We start from the raw sequence: 18,250 nt of genomic DNA, 5'->3' as shown, positions 1-18,250 counted from the left end.
TGATCATGTTTTCAGTACATTCACATGCAATAGCATGGTGGCGTTGATAAGGTTTCATATGCAATGATGTTAGCCAATCATAACAGTCGCCAATTTCTGACAAGCCTTAAAGGGTCCGCCCCTTAAAAACAGGTTGTTTTAGATGGTCAGAATGAGGGTTGAAAATGATGTCTTTTTTTTTTACTTGTACATATTAACATCCTCAAGGACCATATTAAAATAATTATAAAGGCCTACTGTCATTTTTTGCAGAACACACTTATATTTTCCACCTAACATTATTCGAAGAAGTAACAAGTTGAAACTGGTTCTGTGATAAAACTCTCACAAATATCCTGCATGTTTCTCAAAGAAACGTGGTTTATTCTTACAAAGGAGAAGTGAAATTCCAGTGTTAAGAGTGTCTTTACCCTACCCATCTATAAACAAATTTCTATAAATATGAAAATAAAATAAAATCTAACGTGCAATTCTAACAGCTTGGCAAACCAAGTTTAGCATCAGGTATTCACGTGCTGTATATGATGATAATACTCTCCTCTGCAAATCATACCCTTAAAACTATTCATCCTTTGGTTTATTCTTACAAAGGAGAAGTGAAATTTCAGTGTTAAAAGTGTCTCTATCCTACCCATCTGTAAACAATATTGTGGTTCATTAATATTTTCGCTCTTTCTACCCAGCATTAAAACACAAAGTAAAAGACGTATTTATATTCAGAAAACCACTGGAGTAAATCTTGATCAATTTTAAACGGGTAAAGGTCTGTGTCTAGACAGGATCAGCCTTGATTAACTGTTTCCACCTATTACTTGAAAGAAAATAAACAGTAATAGGCTCTGAGAATCTACTGAAAATATGTTGGACTTCCCTACTAATGCTTGTACCTTCTTGTGCTTTCATGGAGAAATCATGGAGCCGTTTTATGATTTCCATTCAAGTCATTCATCAGACTTATGGATGAAAACAGCTGTGTCTGTGTCATTCTGTCTATATAACAGATTTCAGAAACTTGTTAATACAAATTTCACACCATGCTTAAACAGCAAAGCCAAATGCAAAGAAATGTTTTAATAGTGAACAGAACTCAAGCACATAAAGATTCAGTTTTCAATGCATTCATTTTGCCCACCAGACATGATGGTCCAAGCGATTGTCCATTTAAAAAGGCACTTAAGAAATGCAGACAAATATTTATGTTTACATAATGGCATTGGCGAACAAATTTTGCACCTCTTTACAACCAAAAATACAAAGCAGGTGATGTACAAAAAGTCAATGAATCACATACTGCTATTGTTACAAATGTCCACTGAACTCCACCTTCATACGACCGATGATTAAAATCCCATTCTGATGATGGGAAAGTGCAGCGATTATGAGGAAACGAAACAGTTTGTTGGGATCATAAAAAAAAAAAATCTAAAGCAATGGGGAACTTCAAAAACAAAAAAAGTTCTTTTTTTTCCTCTCAAAAACATCACATTGTTGTAGCTGGTCAGTTGTTTTCCTGCAAGAGTGGAGTCAGACTGCTGGACTGCACCAACTCCATCTTGATCCAAGATGGAAGTGGAGTGACAGAAACCCAAAAAGAGATGGCTCGAGGTGGAGAACTTCCCCACAGCAGCACAGAAGGCCTTTGGTCCCGGGACTCCCAAAGATCAGGAGAAGTGTGGCGGACTTCTACATGGCTGCCACATCAATCTGGACATACAGTTGTCTGACGCCAACCTGGGCAAAGGGCAGAAAAGATGACGTAATGGAAACTTTGAAACATCTCTCAAGTGAGATGAAGTTCTAACAGCTGTGTTTTCAGACGGTCCCCACCTGTGTGAAAATGTTGTGCGTTTGGCTGAGAATCCATCTAGAATCTGCATCGGGCGCCACAAGGAGTTTGAGTGTGCCAATGTGGACGTCTGTGCAAAGGGTCCAGAAGTGAGGTTCTTGGAGGTTATAGACACCCTGAAGCTGCTGGACCTGCAGGGAACATTAGAAGTTAGCAAACGCTGCCCAAGTTTTGAGCAGAAGTTGAGAAGGTTCTAATGATGCTCAATAGGGTGCTTGGACCCTCACTGGCTATCTAGAACTGTTTCAGGAACCGCAACACTGCAAAGGGATGAAGATTGAGGTTCTGGTTCCCAAATGGTTACCTAGCTACATTTTAGGACAATTTGGGCCCTGTTTACACCTGGTATTAAAAAGCCTTATGGTCGATTGCATCACAAGTGGACGAGGAGGCATTTTAATCCTTTCTGTCCAATTTCCACCACTTCTGTCCGAGTTTCTTTTAAGGGGAGGCGGATTTCTTTAGTGGCTGTCTGGTCAAATGTGTTTTTCGACTACCTCTGGAAGTGGTCAAAATGGACAAAACGTAGACAGAGGCATGTCTAAGAGTCACACAGAATATAGATTAACATGGCTGTCTGTCTGAACAAAAGAAATAAACGCAAACTATCTGTACTATATAGAACAGCATAGCATGAAAATGCATAGTAAATACCAGGTGTAAACACAGTGCCTTGGCTACAATTCCAGTTGATATCCTAGGTTAACTCTGTCTGACCAAGTAGCCAACTTTCAAAAATTGGATCCAGAAGATGGAAATGACTCACCCTCTGGTAGCATTCAGGAAGAGTATGGTCCAGAGAAGAAGGCGTCCGTTGCATCAAGATCCCAATGGATTCCCTGAGCAGAGGAACCACACTGTGGGAAAGAGGGAGGCGAGAAATAAGTTGCCGTTCTGTGAGACATGAGTTCAATGGAGTGCCAAGTCCTACACAAACTCTGGCAAAAGGAAAGGTACGCCACACATGAAGACGTCATTGGACATGAATCGGTTAGGGACCTAACAGCTTGACAAATAATGTTACAAGCTGAGGAGAGGAAATTCTGTCATTATCATGACAAACAAGAACTCTTTTCATTGGGATTATTTCAGGGCATGCTCAAGGTGGTCTAACAGAAACTTGCCCATCTTATGGTTGGGGTGGAGTAACAGAGAGCTGTGCTGATGTCATCCCAACAGCTGTAGTGCATGTGAGCCAGCAAGCAACCCTGAGCACACCATGATCGACATCCAAACCCATTCATTCTGTTGAAGAATCACTTGGTAGAAACGGTTGACCGGTTAAGAAAGGACAAGGACTATTTCTCTCCTAACCAGTCAGCCGTTTCTGCCCTATCAAAGCTAAGTCTTGGCTAAGCCAGCATCTTACAAATTCATCAGTCCTCCTTGAAACATTCAAGGCCTGACCACTGCTCCATCTGGGAAACATTAGAGGGTTCCATGGTTTGGACTTTTTTCCCGGTCCCTAATCTACTCTATCACCCCCATGTTCTCCTGAACTCCTCCCTGAAACCCCAGCCTCAGTTTGGGACACGCCAAAGTGGAGAAGCTGATCGTTGTCTCATTTGGCCGTTCATGAAACTGTGGTAAAAATGCCACGTTTCGCAACATTTGGCCTTGCTAAACACACCTTGGCACACATTGCTGAAAAACTGCAACTATTTGTGCGTTCAAAATATTTTGTCCCAACTTTTGTTTTGATTAAATAAAAAAAACTGCAGTCATGTTACTCACAAGGCTTCGATTTCACAATAAATGTGTCTTGACCTGTGAGGTTTTGGCAAACTTTCAGTTCACTATATTGAGAGCATATGCGAGTAATATCAATATAAGCACTATGCCTCAGACCAATCTATAGTGAAACTGGCTACTCTGTGCTCTTTGTGGTAAACATTAGGTGATGTGTTTAAAGTGCAACGCATGCAAGCATTTCCGTTCAATACCTCCCCCAAGATGACTGTGGTTTTCCAAGCAATGTTTGCAAGCTTGAACAAGCTTGTAATCTATACTAAAGCCATATAGGAACATGAAACCAAAGCCTGATTGGATCATCCCTTTTTGGATCTATTAGCTTTAGTACACCTGGAAAGTGAAATGTATCAAGTCTACTGGCAGACTAACTAAATAGATCCATTCTGAAGTTGCAGAAAAAGCTACGAATGTTTAAAAAGCAAGTGGTAATTCTGCAAATGTTGTTATCTGAATGCAATTGGATGTCTGAAATTTGGGGTTGTCGATATTTTTTACCTTTTTGCTCTCATTGGTTTATGTAAACGGTTTTAGTAAATGGTCCAGCAATGTGACAACTGAAAAATAATTATATTTCAATATATAGTCATTAAAAAAAATACACATGCAATATAATGTGACAAGGCATCATAAAACTGTGCATTCCTCTCAGTAACCGGTGTGTTTGTCCCTCTTTTGGACAATAAAATGAAAACAGGAAAGTACTGGACGAGGGTACCTCAGACCTCTGACTTCATACTATTGTTCCACACCTTCCTGTTCAGTGAAGCGGAGGCACTCTTACTTACCATTCGCTGGCGCTTGATGTTAACCTGCCCCGAAAACTCTGTAATGCAGTTACACAAGTGACTCAGCTGGCTGAAATACCATTACGTGCGAGCATCAAGGTTACGCTGGCCAGTGACATAGACAAGATGTCCCCACCCAGATCATGGTGACAATCAGGATCAAATATTTCTGCAGGGACGCTAGTAATCACTTATGGACTTTTTTTGTAAACCAGGAAAACATCTTGGGAGTCACGAGGCACAAAGCAGTCACTCGTAAAAGCACACTTCTAAACCACATGGAAATGATTTATCATCACACCCAGACGACCTGGAGTACCTACCTGGAGCACAGAAATATTTATGACACCAAAACCACCACAAGAATGAGGGGACTGTAGTGAGGTCTGCGTCTGAACAGGAATTAGAACAGGTACATTTAATTTAAGATTTATATGCAATAGGACCTAACAAACTTTTCCATTTCTAGGGAAAGCAGTTACTGGGATTCCACCAAAAAAAAAAAAAAAAAAAAAAAAAAAACTTTAGATGCTTTCCTGCTAGAAACCGACTGCACTCAAGCTATGGCCATAACCACAGGATTGTATAGCTATTAGGCCTAGTGCATGAAACTTTTGCTTGGATTCAAGAGCTCATTTTTATAGTTTGAGAGTCTGAAAATGTTCAAACGGCTTCTGAACAGCTCTACAAACGATAAATAATACGAAAACTTTCTTCCTACATAGCTGATGGTCACAAAAGGTCCAGAATGTAGAAGACAATTTGTGTAAATTGGAATAAAGTATCATGGAACATTGTCTGGGTCACATTTCACCTCAAAAATCTAAAGAATGTGTTTTAAAAAAAAAAAAAAGCTCATTCTCCAAAATAATTTGCATACATGCGCAATAAAAATATGATTTTAATTACTTAAAAAGTATATATATATTTTTTTCTATTTTATTTTTTTCCCCTCTTCTGATTTTGGGGTGCAATCACTTTTGAGGACTTCGCCACAAAGACTTAAAAAGGAGACGAGCTTAAAAATTCAAAAAGCTTGGAAATACATGAGCTAGAACCAAACCAAAACCAGTTAATAGGAAATTTAAATGAAATCGATTCAAGTCGCTCAAACAATAACCTTTCAATTAGTGAAAAGGGAGCGAAACCCAATGGAAATCGGAAACTCTCCAGACAAAATCATACATCTCTCAGTTTTCATCGATTACTTGTATATACATCTTTGGAGAACCATTTAAACACATTTGCACAAATGAAACCATCCAAAAAGGCCCAGCTTAGTACGGCCAGAACAAATGTTAATTACGGTTAATGTTTTTCACGTGCCCATTTCTCAGGCTTTAAGCTGGGACCCAAAGCGATTAGCGGTCTTTGGAAGACTTTGGTGGTGGAGGACTGCTGTAGGTCCCAGCAGCAGGACCCAGATATCCCCCAAAGCAAGCCTACCGCACCAAGAGCGGCCTTAGCTAAACTGTTGGTATGCAGCGGGGGGTCTTTTGCCGAGAGTCCTGTGAAAATGTCTCACGCCTCAGGTGAGGCTGATGAAGGAGAAGTTCATCATCCTAGCTAAAGGTCATACATCCAAATGAGAGCAAGATGGCTGGATCAAAACAAGGCGCTCCTCTGAGAATATCCATCTCTCAATGAGGGGTACATGGGAAAAAATGCTGTCCAAACAAAGCAGAGTCCATCTTAACGATCAAACGAAGAACCACAGACATTCCACGCGGCCAATTATGCTCTATCTCTCTCAAGACTCGAACGATAAATGATTCTGCAGCGCCAGACGTACACAGGCATGAAGTTCAAATGCGTAAGAGAGACTAGAGTTGCAGATGAACTCATGCTTTGGTCCAAAGTACCATCTTTCACACTAGCGTATCATGTGTTTAATAAATCTATATTCATAACAGCCATGTTTCCCCAAACACATTTAAGCCTAGTTCTGGAGAACACATCACTTTTCTTGGGCAGTGTTTGGAATGGCATACTAGCATACTATTATTTATGCAGTATATAGTCGATATGCTGTACTAAGCATGCAAATTTCGAACCCTAAAAGTACCTCTGACATAGTAAATCCCACAATTTTATCCCACAATGTACTGAATGGTACTGAATTGAACACTAAATAAAATACTTAAAAAAAAAACAAATAAACCGACTAACTGCAATGCTTTTTTAAGATCTCCATTTAAACTGAACACATTTTTAGGCTACGCACTGCCCGTTTTCAGAGCAAAACAAGCCCTACTCTCGATTTTCAGGATTTGCCATTCAGCCACTGCATGGAAAACTGAAGAAGAGGGAGAAAAATGTCCAAGGCGAGGTCTCGATGACATAACCCCCCCCCCCCCTTTTGAGAAACAAAGAGAAGGGAAAAATCCATCTTAAAAGATGCCTTTGTTGAAGTAACATTCACAGATCGCCACCACATTCCAGAGAGGGAGGAAAAAAAAGGCCTCAAATGCGGACAAGAGGGAGATGGGGGGGGGGGGGGTCGGGGGTTAGAGGGGACGAGATGAATATGCGGGAAAGGCTTCACTCAAACTCGTGCATTTTGCAAAAAGAGGCCACGAATGGTGCCTCTTCACTGGAGCACAGTAACCACAAGCCATCTGCAATTTAAACATGGTGCAGCCCTGTTCACATTTACAAAGCCTTTGCATACGTTTACCTACATAACACACAAAACGAAGCATATTAATCATCATAAAAGCATCTGATGCCATTTTCAAGACTATGGATGGTTTCGGTAGGTTTAAAAAGTGATGAAATGCTATGCATTTTTCCCTTGACTAGTTGTTTGAAAAATGCCACATGAGAGAGTCAAATCCTGGGTTTTCTGGCTTCGCCACATGTTGAGAAAGTGCTCTGGCCTCCACCCTCGGAGCGTGTATCCTGTAATTCACCCGGCTGGAGCGCCAACGGCTTCGCAGGGCTCTTGGTGAGGGGCACTGTGAAGTGGCTTTTGTATGATCTGTGTTAGGTGCTGTTGAGGGTTTCTGGGTGGGGTTTGAGGGTGGAGGATTGTCTTGAGTCGAGTCGAGAAAGGTCAGCGCTTATAATAGCGTACTCACCTCACTCCTATGAGAAGCGCGATGAGCATGGAGCAGATGGGGTCGGCGATCATCAGGTCGTATTTTTGCATTAGGATGGCTGATATAATGACGCCGACACTGCCCAACGTGTCCGCAACAATGTGGAGAAAAACTCCTGAAATGAAGAAAATTAGGGTTTAGATCATTGTTCTAAAAAACTATGAAAATACACACCACTGTAAGAAATGTTTGGGGTTGGATTTTTTTCTTTTCTTTTAAGTATATTTTAAATACAGTGATATATTTCAATTTTAATATATTTGAAAACTGTAATTCATTCCCTTGATGCAAAGCTGTATTTAATATGAATTATTATTATTTTTAAACGCTGATGCATTTTTTAGGACTCTGGGGAACAGTAAGTTCTAAATAACAACATTTCTTTCGAATTGTTCAGACATTTATAATGTTTACTATAATATTTATTTGCATTGTTACAATTGATTATGTTTTATACAAAACCTGTCAAACTCTGATCAATTTAATGCATTTTTGCTAGATAAAAATAGGAATTTCTTTTTAAAAAACAAATCTACTGAAACAAAAATATTTTGCAATAGTGCATATAAATATAATTATATATTCAATAATATTGAAAATGTCTTCCTATATCTCACTATTTATATACTTAATATTAAAACATTATTTATGAACTTTAAAATAACTATAAATATATATTGCTTTAATATTAACTTTATGAAACGAATATATATCTCGATATTAATAGACACAAAAAACACTCTATATTAATATAACAATTCTTAAAAAGACATACATTTTTTATATTTCAAAAGAATTTGACCAAATGTTTGTGTGGGCTTTTAGTTAAGCAACTTAACATCAAATCTAATGTAGAGTGTAAAAAAACAAAAAACAATTTGCGTAAGTTAATGACTAGAGTTTCTCCAAATTGGTCACTTTTGAAGCTGACAGTTTCTCAACAGTCTATGTAGATAGTTAATCAGGCACTAGGGCTTCACGGTCCTGGGTTCACTTAATAAGTGTTAATATTGTGTCTGGGATGAGGATGCAACATTTGCTAGCACTCATGTTTGAACATGACTACTGCGGACGGAACGTACCCGCTGTCTTGGATACCATCTCTAGTGGTAACCCTCAAACTGATGAGGTCATTCCACAAACAGTTCATATGAGTGCGCCCTCGAATGAATGGTCAACCTGCAGGACTGTCCTAGCACATCATATATATAATATATCATAGCACATCATACGCTACTGTGTTGAAACCAACATGAGTGAGTCGGTTAACATTTGCTGAACTGTCCTGGAGAATAGCTGTGGACTGTTGTGTGGCGGCACGCAATGAGACGCTCCACTAAGTCCTTTTTCTTCCCTCAGAATGAGATGATATACTTGCGGTGACTTTCAGCTTTACAGAAAGCACAACCGCAGTAATGGAGCAAACTCCCTAATAAGTGAAGACCCGGTCCAAATGTGGTCAAAACAAATTCTAGAAAAATAAGAAGAATGCTGGAGCTCTGTGTGTCCTTAGAAACAGAGGCTGTGTTTAGAATACAGTTCTAAATTCTAGTGATACGAACTTTATTCTAACAGAACTGCTAGCTGTACAGACTGCCTACAATCAAAGCAAAACAACTATCTAAAGTGTATCAGCAAGAGAATGTAATTCAAATATACATTTTTGTATAATATTAATTCTAATTATAATACTACTACCACAACTACTACTACTAATAATAATACATTACAATATAAAATATTAAAATGTAAAAAATTATATTTTATTAAATGTATCTTCATTTCATTAATACTACTACTAATAATAATTATTTTATTAATCAAATTTTGTATCACCTTTTCACAAATAATTACTAATAAACTGTTTTTGTAAATATCGCATAATTATGAAATATTAAAATGATACATTTGAAAATAATTTATTTTATTAAAAATATCTGCCTTTAATACTACTGCTAGTAATAATATTATTAATCTATTTTTGTATCACTTGTCAATAATCTACTAATAATCTGTTTTTGTAAAATAATAATAATACATAATTTTGAAATATTATAATGATAAATATGAAAACATTTTTATTTTATTAAAAATATCTTCCTTTAATTAATACTACTACCAACAAGTCTATTATTAATCTATTTTTGTATTATTTTCCAAAAAAAGAATCTACTAATAATCTGTTTTTGTAAAACAACAACATTAGTAATAATAATTAATGATCCTAAATGATAGATATAAAAATTCATAAAATTAATTTCTTTCATAAATACCGCTAATAATTATACTAATAATCTATTTTGTATCTGTTTTGTAAAATAATGATTAATAAATAAATAAAAATAATATAAAATATTAAACTTATAATTCTAAAAATACATTTTATTACAAAGATCTACCTTTAATTAATATTACTACTAATAATAATTAAATTATGAATTTATTTTTGTACCACTTTTCCACAAATAATATTTTTTTAAATACTTAACATTAACAATTATGATTAATTAAAATATTTTTCGTTTACATAATAACAATGTGTAAATATTATTATTATTCTCATTTAATAATAACAAAAAAACACTATATTGTTTGTAAAATAATGTTTTTATAAAATAATATTAAATCACTAATTTTAATAATATTCCAATAATATTAATTAAATAATAGCCTTTTCTTCCAAAATATTACTATTAATAATATAAATATTTAAAATAGTAATGAGCAAAAATAACATCAATGATAAATTAATTTATTATAATATTATTCCAGTATATTTCTTGTAAAATCACTATTTTCATAAATGGATGTAGTAATTAAATAAAATTGTTTTTAATGTCTTAACCATTGTTATATAAATTATGGATAATTTATCACACCACAAAAGGAAAGTCAAGTGCATTGCATTCTGTGCAGTGCATTATATTGCATAGTGCAGTTTTGTCAAACAGAGAGTACATCTACCAAGTCTTCTTTGTAAAAAGTAAGCTTAATAAACATAGCCAAACTAGACAGGAGGCTGGTAAAATCCACTTGCAATTCATCACGGGGAGTGGAGAAGAGGTCCCTCGGCTTGGATGGAGGCAGCGTAACCTCTTGCACTGTCACCTCCTCCCCTTCCCCTCTCTACATGGTCCTCCCTCCGTGCCCCGTTCTTTCTCCCTTCAGCAGGCCTCCCAAAGGATCCATTCTCTCTCTGTGTGTGCCAGGGTGAAGGGGACAAACTACTTTCTCTGCTCTGCTCTTTCCCACACAAGCTCGGACAAAGGGATTTAAAGCGACAGTGTACCGTGTTTGCTCCAGTGTCAGTGTTAACCCGGTGTGCCCCGAGTCGAAGGTCAGAGGTCGGGATGGTCAGAGGTGTCATAAAAGTCCATCATCCAGTCATGTCTGAGCAGTCGTTTCAAGAGGTTAAATGAAGAAGATACTTCTGATATTTTTTTTAGGAGTTATGAATATAGGACCACATCGATTAAGAATCCATAATACCGTCCACCGACAAAAGATGAAAAAGCTGTCTAGACGTGATTGTAAATATTTTCATATCTGGTGCCTGTACAAAAGCAAAGGCAAATACTGCGACAAAGAGACTTCTAGCGCCATCTGGAGGAGAACAAACGTGGAAAACAGACATACCTTGTAATATCTGCTTGCTGGAGCCTGTTCCTGGTGTGAGCGAATGGTCATCTGAGGACACGGACAGATTAGAAATGAATCACACTAGACCAGACACCATTACGATCAAAACAGCTTCTGCAATTTTCACAAAGCATGAGGAACAGATAACACATCTAATGCATTATAACGTTACTGAGTCATGACAGAATCTGCAGTCAAATCACTAAGAGAGCTTGGGGTCTTACCATGGCAGTGAGGATCATCGTGTGAATGTCCGTGTCCTCCGTGTGAATGTCCGTGTCCTTCATGTGAATGTCCGTGATCGTCGTGTCCATGTTTGGACCCGTGACTGTGGCCGTGGCCTCCATGACTGTGTCCATGTCCCACACTGCCATTAAATAGAGAGTGACTGTGGCCATGACCTTAACAATAAGAGGACACATAAAGATACTATGCACCTTATTTCAGTAAAATAATAATAATTACACACACAATTTTATATAAATGTTAATGAAATTTTCACAAAAAATTTGTATATATTATATACAATATATATATACAGTGCTGCTCAAAAGTTTGTGAACCCCTTACAATTTTCTACATTTCTGCATAAATATGACCCCAGTTCATCATCCGATTTTCAAACAAGTCTTGAAAGTAGACAAAGAGAACCCAATCAAACTAATGGGACAAAAACATTTTCATTCTCATTTATTTATTGAAAAAAATGACCCAGTGTTGCATTTCAGTGCGGTGCAAATTTATGTGAATCTCTAGCATTAGCTGTTCATTTGAAAGTGAAATTAGAGTCCATCTGTTAATCAGTGAGATGACTATCATGTGTCCGTGTGTCCCCTGTTTTATTTAAAGAACAGGGATCTTTGAAAGTCTGATCGTGTTTGAGGAAGTGAATCGTTTCACGAAAACAAATTAGATCTCCGTGGACCTGTGAAAAAGAGTCGATGTTGTTCATTAGACTAGAAAAGGTTTCAAAACCATGTCAGAAGAGTCTGGACTTCAACAGTCCACAGTCGGACAGATTGTGTAGAAATGGAGGGAATTCGACAATAAAAGACATGATAAATATACCTATAGAAAGCTACCTAAGTTACTACTTAATGAGATAAAACAAATAAAAAACAAAAAACTCTTTCATTATAATCAATCATAATCCGTCAAATGCAAACTTATCTCTAAAGGCGCATCTAACGAGGAGATGGAGAGCTCATCCTTTTGGCACGGACTCAGAAAACACTAGTTTATTAGCAAATATTTTAAATATCTCCTTCCTATTTCCCCCTGACTTTCACGCTAATTACTTTTGCTGGTGCTTTGTGGCAAGTTTAAAGAGATACTCCACCCCGAAATGAAAACGTTGTCATTAATCACTTAACCCCGTGTCGTCTCAAACCCATAAAAGCTTTGTTCGTCTCAGGAACACAATTTAAGATATTTTGGATAAAAACCGCAATGCACAGATGCTCTATTTTCATTCAAGCCAAAGTGTAAATACACGTAGAAAATGTATCCTTGTGTCGCGAAAATGATGATCAATTGGGTCACATGCACTATGTACATATACTGTGTATACACACACACACATACACACTAGGGTTGTGCCGTTAGACAACAGAATAGTTTATCGATGATAGCAGATTTCTCTGTCGATAGTCAAGTCGATATTAGGCTCATTCTCCTATTAATGTATTAAATGATAATAATATTAACTATTATTATTTTTATTAGGCAGCCTATATCAAACTGCCCAGCTATTTCAATTCAGACACAGTTTCTCACACACACAGCTCACGGACACGCAAAAGAGGATTAGAGCCTGTCGCTGAAGAAGTTGTAACACTTTGACTCGGAAACCTCGTTAAAGCCATGAAATAAAAGAGATAGAAAACGAGGAGTTGGTGTCCCACACATTTAATGGCTGGTACACAGCAACGCGCTCTTCTCATTCATGAGAAATGAACTCAAAATAATAACAAGGTGGCAGAGCGAACTTATCCTTATTTTATCGATTATTGGTGATTTCATAGGCTCTCTTTAAAACACCAAATAGTTCTGCTATGACGAGAACAAAGAGTCTCTCTCTTGCTCCACCCATGCACGATAATATCGTATATCGTCGATCTTACGATACGACGATTTGAAAAATGACCATATCACCCAACACTAACACACACACATATACATTCAGTTGAGCAATATCAAAAACTACGTATATATGCTTATGTTTTAGATTATGCCTGCCATATTGATTAATCACATCCAAAATATTTAAAAAAATATATCTTAAATATACACATGTATGTGTATGCATGTATTTATATAGATACGGTATACATACATGTACTACGTAAATACAAACTTTTATTTTGGATGCGGTTAATCGATTTGCAGCCCTATTTTATATGCTAATAAAAATATATTTATAAGATTCCTAACATAAAATGTTTTGTTAGAAACAAAAAATTACTCATATAAACATTTATATAAAACACAATAGCTTATTGATGTACAAACTTGTTCTATATTATATACACATTTATATTTTATGATTTATATATCTTTACATTGATTTTTTTATGTATATATCTATATTTCTATATACATTATATATACACTACTGATCAAAAGTTCACTAGGTTTTTTCTGAAACATTTTTTATTTTTTTTTACCTGCTGGGTATTTAAACAGCACGAAAAAAACCATAAACCAGAATATTACTGAAACTGGAGTGTTTTTTATTAAAAACGTGATGTATGGTTGTGGTGCGTGAGATAATTACCTTCATCACCATGTGAATGCCCATGTCCTCCATGTTGAAAAACGAATATTCCTACAAGATTCACCAGCAGCCCAGCTATAGACACCGGGAGCAAACGCTCATGGTTCACATCAGGGGGTTCAAGCGCCCTCTGGTGACAAGACCAGATGCCATGTTCAACAAAAACATTAGTTCATTAAGTCATTTAGCAAGTAAATCAACTGTAATCTCATTCTTGTACACACCTCCACTCCTTCTGAGAAGATAAAGAAGGCGGTAAAGATGAGGAAGAGGCCATTCACGAATCCTGCGAGTACTTCTGCCCTGACATACCTACAAAATAATCGAATGGACTTCCATAACAACCCAGTGATAAAACCAAAGACACGCAGTTTCCTGTCAACACCACTCAGGCAGAAGTGAATGCATCTTTTTTAGGAAACTTGTGTCATCGTTACTCTACCCACAAAAGCTCTTTTTAAAGTACTGCTCTCTCACCCGTATGAGAAGGAGTCATTGGACCTCCAGCGTGAGATGACGGACGCTGCGAGGCCTGCCAGGAGAGCCGTGCAGTCGAAGAACATGTGAAAGGAATCGGATATCAAACCTAAACTAGGAATCAAACCAGCACAAAAAGGGAAGTGTTAAATTATAACGAAACCAGAGAAATACATCCTGCCCCATACTGAGGTCAGAGTCCCATTGTGTAGTGTCTTTTATTAGACAAAAATAATATGTAATAATAAAAAACAAGAATGTAATACGTCAATTTTACTCTTACACATTTATATGTAAGATTTAAACAGATTACTTGTAAATAAAGTATTTTAATTAGTAAATGAATCATTTTTCTTTATCGTTGGATTGTACAATTTGCATAATATTCAATTAATAGTCAACTGCATAATATTGCCATTGTTTTAATAATTAAGCAACAAAGAATGCAATATATATATATATATATATATATATATATACACACACACACACACACACACTTGTATATGATTACTGTTACTATTATTGATGATGATAATAATAATAATAATAATAATAATAAAAGCCTCACTGTCTGCACTCCTATTCATGGGACTGTGTCTTTTTTTTAGCATAATATTCTTAAATAAAAGATAGCAAATTTATTTATTATAATAAACAATAACATGAGAAATTGAGGGATTGTGCAATTTGCATAGTATTATTAACAGCATAACATTATCATTGATTTAAATACAGTATTATAAACAATAACAGCAACATAAATAAATAAATAAATAAAAATTTAAATGTATACTATTATACATTACCATTATATTATTACTACTGGCTATTATTGATTTAATAATAATAATAATAATAATAATAATAAAACTTCCACTATCTGCACTGCACAGCACATTAAATAAATTATTATAATAAACATCAACAGCCAAATAAATAAAAAATAGTGGGATTGTGTAATTTGAATGATGCTGAAATGCTCAGTTATGCTGTACCTCTAACTACAATGTCACCTAAAATCACATCAGCCAAAAACACACAACCTCATTCCGTCACTGCAAACTACTGTAAGTGTGAGAACCTGATAATAAAATTTGTTTTATTTAAATCTGATGCATAGATCTAAATCTTTTAATTAAGCCTAAACCAACAATGTTACACCCTCAGTTAAAGTGTATGCATGACGCACAAATGAAAAGACATAGTTATTAAAATACAGTGGCATACAAATGGTTTACGCCACTTCCTTTTATCCAGGGGATTTCCTCCACCACAAGGGATATTAAATACTTCAGCTGTTTCTCAGAACCAAGTGAGATCTGCTCTTTCAGATGCATTTTCAGACATCATAGGTTTGGAGACACATCCTGTATTTGCTGAACTTTGATCAGCCGTCAGTCTCACTGCTAGGATAACAGCTTGTGAAAGAAACCCAACTCAAGACATTACAAACAGAAACTAGAGCCCCAAACAGAAGCACACTACTGGCTCATCCCACATTTAGAGCTACGTGGCATATACTCCTACTGTTACCTGTTAGTCCATATGCCAAACAGCAGCTCCACGAAGGCGAAGGACAGGTTCAAACACAGGAAGAAAAACAGATTGCGAGAAGTTTTATCAGCAAGAATTGATCTGGGGAAGGACACAAACACAAAAGCAGAAAGTGGTTTCAGACCAGACACTGACCCGGCTGTACTAGCAAACACACTCATGTAGTTTAGTGAAATAAAGTGGTTTACAAAAAATGTAATCTCTTGATAGCAGCATTTTGTCGCGTAATACGTTTTAACAGATTTTGAGAAGTAACATTAAGATGACAGATAAAAAAGGATGTGTCACATGTTCACTTCGTCCCGCTAACAAACAACATCTGTCCGGCTGAAAAACAATTAGCTGAAGCTGTCTGCTTCTTTGTTTCTAACTTAACTGTTAAATTCACGTTTGTGTTTTTCAAAACAATAAATAAAAGTTTAAATTATATTTAATAGACTCAATTTTGATTTCTAATGATGTATCGCGAGCTAACTAACGTTAGCATGCTAACTGCCTTAGCCACACAGCTGACAGCTGTGAGTGAACCTCACTGAAATACTGAGCACTCGGCGGTCTTTACCTGAACCAGCCCGATATCTTGACGAACAGGCTGAATTTGGCGGGTTTGTACTCATCGTCTTTGATGGACAGCGGGAGCATTTTTCCGCCGAGCGTCTCCAGTAGCGCTGCGGCTTCACGAGCGTCTGGACGCGAGAAGAGTCACCACTCACCGGGCGTGGGATTAAACAAAACCAACAGAAACCTCCTTCATTCAGTCATTCATTCATTCATCCGAGTGTCACTGCGCTGATATCTGCAGGGCTTAGCGTAGACAGCTGACTCCTAAAGTGTGATATACTGTGTGTGTTAGGATCAGTCCACAGCAGTGATATAGACATTAATTTTTTCCAGTAAGTTAAAACTGATTTTGTACCGTTTTATGGCATTTTTTAATTTATAAAGCCCCTTTTGTATAAAATACATGGGCCCATTTTCATATTGTCCTTCATTGTGTGTGTGTGTGTGTGTGTGTGTGTCTTCGTTTTAATAAAACATTATTAAACAATGATGATTATTAATGTTAATTAATTATTGCTCTCTTCCTCTTAGTTGTTGAAGCCCTAAGACTGGCAAGAGCGGAAACCAAATCTCCATTACTTATCTTGCTTGATCTGTCCGCTTATTTTGATGCGCTTAACCACCAGATCCTCCTATCAACCCTACTGGCAGTGGCAAGGGGATCTCAGAAACCGCACTCCGGTGGTTTGAGTCTTACCTATCAGATAGGTCCTTCAAAGTGTCTTGGAGAGGTGAGGTGTCCAAGTTGCATCATCTAACTACTGGGGTGCCTCAGGGCTCAGTTCTTGGACCACTTCTCTTCTCTGTCTACATGGAATCATTAGGTTCTGTCTTTAAGAAACATGGCTTTTCATATCACTGCTATGCTCATGACACTCAACTCTACCTCTCATTCCATCCTGGTGATCCGACGGTAGCTGCTCGCATCTCAGTTTATCTAAGAGACATTTCTTTCTGGATGAAGGACCATCACCTTCAACTCAACCTTGCCAAGACAGAACTGCTTGTGATTCCAGCAAACCCATTGTTTCATCACAATTTCACCATCAAGTTAGGCACATTAACCATAACTCCTTCATAAACACCCAAAAACCTTGGAGTTATGATTGAGTATTAGCTGAATTTCTCAGAACACATTGCTAAAACTGTCCGGTCCTGCAGATTTGCTTTATTCAACATCAAGAAGATCAGGCTCTTTATTTTGGAATATGCTTCACAACTCCTTGTTCAAGCTCTTGTTCTGTCCAGACTGCACTATTGCAATGCCCTCTTGGCAGGTCTTCCAGCCAGTTCAACCAAACCTTTACAATTAATCCAGAACGTGGCAGCAAGATTCATTTTTAATGAGCCGACAAGAATGCATGTCACACCTCTGTTTATCAATTTGCACTGGCTACCAATAGCTACTTGCATAAAATTCAAGGCATTGATGTTTGCCAACGAAACCATCACTGGCTCTGCACCCCTTTACCTAAATTCATTACTTCAGACTCATGTGGCCTCTAGAAGCTTGCGATCTGCAAGTGAATGTTGCTTGATTGTGCCATCCCAAAGAAGCTCAAAGTCACTTTTACGGACTTTTAAAGCTGCGGTAGGTAACATTTGACGCTCTAGCGGTTAATAAACAGAACTGCTTGCGTCTTGCGGAAGAACATCGCAGCCGGAACTACTTCTCTCTGTTTATGTCTATGAAGAATCACAAAGGTACTGGGTTACTCCGCCGCGGTACCCCCGAAGCAATCTAAAATAGTCTGAA

General features: G+C 37.1%; 1 protein-coding gene across 1 annotated transcript; it reads right to left on the bottom strand.

The window, feature by feature from the left end:
• Window positions 1–1,050: 1,050 nt before the first annotated feature.
• Window positions 1,051–16,727, bottom strand: LOC113040131 (zinc transporter 7-like). Its single transcript, XM_026198406.1, has 11 exons — window positions 16,496–16,727; window positions 15,913–16,014; window positions 14,377–14,490; window positions 14,124–14,211; window positions 13,900–14,029; window positions 11,348–11,524; window positions 11,121–11,171; window positions 7,464–7,599; window positions 2,613–2,703; window positions 1,828–1,977; window positions 1,051–1,731 (listed from the first exon to the last, which is right to left on the bottom strand). The coding sequence occupies exons 1-11, from the start codon at window positions 16,573–16,575 to the stop codon at window positions 1,684–1,686; spliced, it is 1,167 nt and encodes a 388-aa protein (XP_026054191.1). The 5' UTR covers window positions 16,576–16,727; the 3' UTR covers window positions 1,051–1,683.
• Window positions 16,728–18,250: the final 1,523 nt, after the last annotated feature.

This window comes from Carassius auratus, chromosome 22 (genome assembly GCF_003368295.1).
Source record: "Carassius auratus strain Wakin chromosome 22, ASM336829v1, whole genome shotgun sequence".
NCBI classification, from domain to species: Eukaryota; Metazoa; Chordata; class Actinopteri; order Cypriniformes; family Cyprinidae; genus Carassius; species Carassius auratus.
Note: the sequence above shows the minus strand (reverse complement) of the source record. Positions and strands in the feature narration are given on the sequence as shown.